This window comes from Sinocyclocheilus grahami, unplaced genomic scaffold, assembly GCF_001515645.1.
Source record: "Sinocyclocheilus grahami isolate Dianchi unplaced genomic scaffold, SAMN03320097.WGS_v1.1 scaffold307.1, whole genome shotgun sequence".
Lineage (NCBI taxonomy): Eukaryota > Metazoa > Chordata > Actinopteri > Cypriniformes > Cyprinidae > Sinocyclocheilus > Sinocyclocheilus grahami.
Window position 1 is genome coordinate 662230 of NW_015505486.1, and position 6249 is coordinate 668478.

The 6249-nt window shown below is 35.5% G+C and overlaps 1 protein-coding gene across 1 annotated transcript in view; it reads left to right on the plus strand.

Moving 5' to 3' along the window:
* Window positions 1-2913, plus strand: part of LOC107601544 (cyclin-F-like) — a 26974-nt gene extending 24061 nt beyond the window's left edge. The window contains exon 12 of the mRNA XM_016293780.1: window positions 1723-2913. Coding sequence (XP_016149266.1) covers window positions 1723-2135 — 413 coding nt within the window. The 3' untranslated portion in view covers window positions 2136-2913. The remainder of the gene's footprint in view (window positions 1-1722) is intronic.
* Window positions 2914-6249: the final 3336 nt, after the last annotated feature.

Here is a 6249-nt window from a genome sequence, read left to right on the forward strand (position 1 = left end):
GTGCGTCTCTCCAGTAGGCTATTAATCTATTTTATTAATAAAAGTCACAGGGCAGCGTTCTCAAGAAGTTTGTGTCCTCCTGAATGTTTGTACACGTGTGCAGCGCGATCTCCGATCTCACAAACCAAAATAATAGATAATAGATTTTCTCAGGCCACATGAAAAATCATATGAATTATTATAAAGATTTTTAAATTAATATGTATGGATGACAGTTGATTACAATAATATTTCAGTTTATTTCCATCATTAATAACAGTTTCCCCTGTGGGATAAAGTTAATATATATTTATATATAATACTTCATTAACTTTGTTATTTACTATCCCTGTTGTAGTATTATTCATAAGATTTTTTTTTTCACCATGTTTCCAAATTCTCTACCCCAGGTCCAAAAGAAATGTAAAGAATGTACGAACTGAAAACATTAAATACTTTTGTGATCTATTTCCATTTGTTATTTTCAAAAGAGAAATACTAACATGAATGTCATAAATTCCAGTGGGAGAGATGGACTTTTCTTTGTCTTTTATTTATTATTATTTTGTGCTGTATTGTTGGTTACTGTGTTATTTCTGTTTCAAAAGCCAGCAACAACAAAAAAACCGCTTTAATATCTAAAGAGTGTTCATGTGATTTTATACATTAGTAATGTTGTGAAATGCATAAATCGCCATAATCGTAAAACCGTGATTATTCCTCAGACGATAACCGTACCAACAAAATCTATAATCGTTGCATCCCTAATGAGAGCACTATTGTAAAAAAATGTTGTGAATTCTTAGGGTTTCGCTGATGTTTAATGTTAACAATCTTTTAATCAAAACATAAAACATGTTTACCGTTTGTATCTGCGAGGCGTCAGTTTCGCATTTTCCCTGTGTGTTAACGTCAGTAATTATGGCTGTCGAATGTCTGACTTGACTCTTGTTAATGTATTTTGCCCCAAACATATGATTCGACTATCAGCAAGATTCGAAAATTCCAATTCGACTATGAAAATCCTTAGTCGGGGACACCCCTATTAGAAATATTTAAAAAGTTTGAATTATTGAAATGTTTAAAAAGAATTAAGTTGACGACAAATTATTTATTAAAACAGTTGTATTCATTAATAAAAACATTCATAATTGTTTCATTCATTGTTAAATTAACTGCAAAACAAATTACTTTTTAATTAAAATTAAATAAATTAAAGTTATTATTTAATTAATTTAATAATAACATTGTTAATGTTTCATTCATTGAAAAATATTTTTTACAAATTAAAATGTGATTATTTTATTTGTTAAATTGTTTACACGATGTATTACTAATTTAATATTCTCATTCAATTTGTTATATTTTAAACATTTAAAATAATTTTAATTAAATTATGAAAACACTCACCTTCAAGAAAGTGTTTAAAAATGTGATCATTATAATCAAATGACTGTTCCTCACACAAAGCTTAGCTCCAGAAGACTTGAAATAAAGCACGCCGCTTGTATGGGTAACTTATGCCGTTTTGTAAAATATTACAGAATCTTGTTGAAGCTCAGGCTTTGTGCATGATGTGCGAAAAGAAAATACTAAAATGGGAGCAAAAATAAATTATGTAAATTTTCATGGCTATTTCTTTTAAGTTTCATGACATTTGAATTGTCCAAGCACCTCTCCAGTCCCACTCATTAAAGTTTGAAAAGGCCGTTTGATGAGTAACCGAATCTCTTTCTGCCACAGTATCGGCTATGGAGGTGCAGATGGAGCCGGCGGTCGAGTGCGCGGACAAACAGACGCATTGTTGCGTGCTCTCCAGCAATGACGACAGCCTTTGTGAAGAGCCCACCGAGGCGGCGACGGGTGGGAGCGGCAGACCCTGGACACGCCACCTATCCTCCTCCTCCTCCTCTTCTTCCTCGAGCACCTTTTGCACAGACCACCTCAGCTCGGGCTACTCGTCCATCCAAAGCATTCCCAGTCCGCCCGTCTCTTCCTCTCTGGTCTCTCCCCAAAATCCCGCCGGTTTCTGTCTCCTGCTGCCGCCCGCGCAAAGGACTCTCCGACAGGTGAAGAGGAAAAACACGGCGGCGCACAGCGGAGGAGAGGCAGAGCATGACGAGGGCGCAGCCAACGTGGCCTTTCTTAGCCTCTGATTGATTGACAGGAAGCTGTCGTCCCTTAACGCATCACTTCCTGGCCGCCCGCCAGGATCACTTTGGTTCACGGGTGCTGATGGTCCTTATCTCAGAGCAGCGAGAGTGAGATAAAACGGCTGAAATGTCAATTTCTGAGCTTTAAATACGATTAGAAGAACAAAGGTCATGTTTTTTCCTTCCCATAATGCATTTGACTTCGGCTCCCGATGGCGGGAGCGCCTTCGCCCGACTGTTGCTGTTGACAAGCAACGGGATTAATGCCTCAAATGTGTTAAAATCACTGGAACTGTCACTGTTTCTGAAGTCTTGTGTACATTGTTACGTCTTCGAATTTAAAAAGCATACTGTTTACATAAAAGGACTGAAAGTTTATCAAATATGTTTTTTACGAAGTTACTTGCAGCTACGGAGAAAACCCACTCAGTCCATGAAGTTTCATGCTGACAAGTGCACTGCCTGAACAAAACTGGTTCGTTTACATGGATGTTTCTCGTCGCGTATTTTGATTATTTATCTGGAACTGGACTGAACGACTCATGTTTTTATATTTGCGCATTGCTTTGCGTTCGCCACAAATCTTCTGCCAAAGTTCACTATTAACTATTTTCATACTGTTTTTCTGCCTGATGCCACTGATGTTTTGACCTGTGAAACCTATGGAAGCTTGTTTCCGACACGGAATAAAAAAACTGCAACATTATTTCTCACAATTCTGACCTGTTTTCATCTCGCAGTTCTGACTTTTTCTCAGAATTGAAGTATTTTAAACGTTATGAGATGTAAACGCGCAATGTCAGAATTGAGCTAAATTGTTTTCCTCAGAATTGTACTTTATAACTCACAATTGTGAGTTTATATTAAGAACAATTTTAAGTTTCGAACTGCACGATGTAAACTTGCAATTGTGAGAAAAGGGCAGAATTGTGAGAGATATTTGCAATTGCGAGGGGAAATCTAAAACTCACAATTGTGAGTTTATATCTCTCAATTCTGAGAAAAGGAGTCAGAATAGTGCAATGTAAACTTGCAATTGCAATAGTTACGAGCTAAAAACTCGCAATTGTAAGAAAAGTCTGAATTGTGAAATATAAATTCGTAATTTTGAGGCAAAAAACCCCGGAATTCTGACTTTTTTTTTCCCCTCACAATTATGAATTTATATCTCAAAATTCAGACTTTTTTATATTTTTTCGAGAAAACAAGTCTCGATAGCATGACGTAACCTCACAATTGTGTAGAGAAAAAAAGTCAATTGCTATAAACTTGCAATTGTACGAAAAATATTTAAATGTGCAATTACGAGGAAAAGTCAGAATTCCGAGTTTATATCTCGCAGTTCTGACTTTATAACTCTCAATTGCGTACTTGTATCTCACAATTCTGAGAAAAAAGAATAGAATAGTGGCATAAAAAGTTGCAATTGCCCTTTTTTTTTAATCCTGTGGTGGAAATGAGCTTGCATAGAAAACTGTAAACGTACAGTAAAGCTGTATGAATTTCTCACATACTTTTTACGACAGATCCAATGCAACAGCCGATGAATGTGATCGTTTGACATGCTTTTTCATAATGACCTCGAGAGATTCCGAGCACTTTTTATGACCCAATGCTGAAAATCGAAATGATGCTTCGTAACAAGTCTCGATGTTTTACCTTTTATATATGCTTGAACAATCAACCGTACATATATATATTTGTGAGTGTTCAACCGTGTTCATCTGTTTGAGGTTATGACACTAAAAGCATTAAGTTATTATTTTTGTGCAGGTCTTGTTGGTACTGTATGTTAAACATCACTAAGGATTGCAACTGTAAATAATGAATTCTTGTGTACGTGTAAATATATAAATGTATGAAGCTGTGAAAGGCCATGTGAACTTGAAAACAGACGTGTTTGTTATATTCTCAAAACCACAATAAAACAATGCAGTATTTACATTTGCATGCCCGCAGTGTTTCTCTTGCATACTGATGGGAACTTGTTGTTTGCAACCATTTCATGTCTATCACTGCATATTTTACACCGTTTTGATTTAGTATCGCTGAAGATCACACTTTGTCACTGTGGTTTGGTGACCTCGTGAACATGTTGCTGGTCAAGCAGTTGTTAAACACTGGTTTCATTAAAAGATTAATGATGTTAATCAACAATTACCTAGTTGTAGGTCACATTTAACAAACAAAAATTTTTTTTTTTAAGGTCAAGTCAAGTCAAGTCACCTGTATTTATATAGCGCTTTTAACAATACAGATTGTGACAAAGCAACTGAACAGCATTAATTAGGAAAATAGTGTCAATAATGCAAAGTGACAATAGTAAACACTCATTTTTCAGTTAAAGACAGTTCATCATTGAATTCAGTTATGTCAACATCCAGCTCAGTTTAAATAATATCTTTGCAATCATGTCAACGATATGACGCTGGAAATGAAGTGTCCCCAACCAAGCAAGCCAGAGGCGACAGCGGCAAGGAACCAAAACTCCATCGGTGACAGAATGGAGAAAAAACCTTGGGAGAAACCAGGCTCAGTCGGGGGGCCAGTTCTCCTCTGACCAGACGAACCAGCAGTACGGAAAAATCAATTTAAGACGTAATAAAACAGACGATGAACAATATTAACAGCAATTATTATATGATACAATCAAACTTATAGCAAAATGTGGTAGTTCTGTATGTTGTTTCAGGGTTGGCATCATCTGAGGTCCTCTGAGGGGTTGCATCATCTCTTCTCAGGTGTTCTGGATCCAGACTGAAGCTTGTGTAAATCCTAGTTACCACGGGATGTTAATCCCGTGGCAAAAGACAGAGAAACAAATACAAACATAATTAGCGTAGCTGCTGTTCCAACCAAGCAAAAATGATTTGTGTAACCCAAACTAACGAATAATAATGTCCATTTGATTAGATATAACTGCAGTAAAAGAGTATGACTGCAGTAAAAGATTATGAGATGCATTATTTGAATGCTTGGCCAAAGAGATGTGTCTTTAATCTAGATTTAAACAGAGAGAGTGTGTCTGAACCCCGAACGGTATCAGGAAGGCTATTCCAGAGTTTGGGAGCCAAATGCGAAAAAGCTCTACCTCCTTTAGTGGACTTTGATATCCTAGGTACTACCAAAAGTCCAGAGTTTTGCGACCTTAGGGAGCATGATGGATTGTAGCGTGGTAGAAGACTAGTTAGGTACGCAGGAGCTAACCCATTAAGGGCCTTATAGGCAAGTAATAATATAAGGTATTTTTTTGGGTCTGTTGTACCTGAATATTTGCATAAATGGAATACAAAATTTGCATGGTTAAATGTGAACTATTGAATGTGAATGTGTTGATTACATGATTGAGTTATGTTTTAAGGTAAAAAATATAATATTGGAACATGCAAATGCGTTATTCAAATCCTTGCTGATAAAACGGGTATATTTTTTGCATGGTTTTAAAAATTCAGCTGGTAAAGGCACAATGCAAACACATAAAATGCAAATTGTATTAGTTTTTTTATTTGATATGATGCATGGTTTGCTTATATATATATATATGTATATGTGCACACACATAGCAGTGAACAAACACACAGTGAGCAGCCAATGCTGCTGCGCCCGGGGAGCAGTTGGGGGTTCGGTGCCATGCTCAAGGGTCTCACCCCTCCCTCAATACCACGCCTGAGGTGAGGAAAAAAAATATATATATATATTATATATACATACATACACACACAAATGAATGTTTCTGCTGTTATATATTTATATATATATATATATATATATATATATATATATATATATATATATAATGATTCAAACAATATTACAACAATGCAGCCAGGGAGTTAAACAGAAATGGAAAATAACTATTAAAATAAATAATATATATATAATAGCTGAAACATATATAAAAAATGCATAAAATAACCATATTTATTTATGGAAATAACTATACAGGTGCATCTCAATAAATTAGAATGTCGTGGAAAAGTTCATTTATTTCAGTAATTCAACTCAAATTGTGAAACTCGTGTTAATGCTCAAAAGACAATATGTAGACAGTAACAGCTAATAATAATAAACGATGATCAATTAAAAATAATAACACATCAAATAAAAAGGAAGGTAT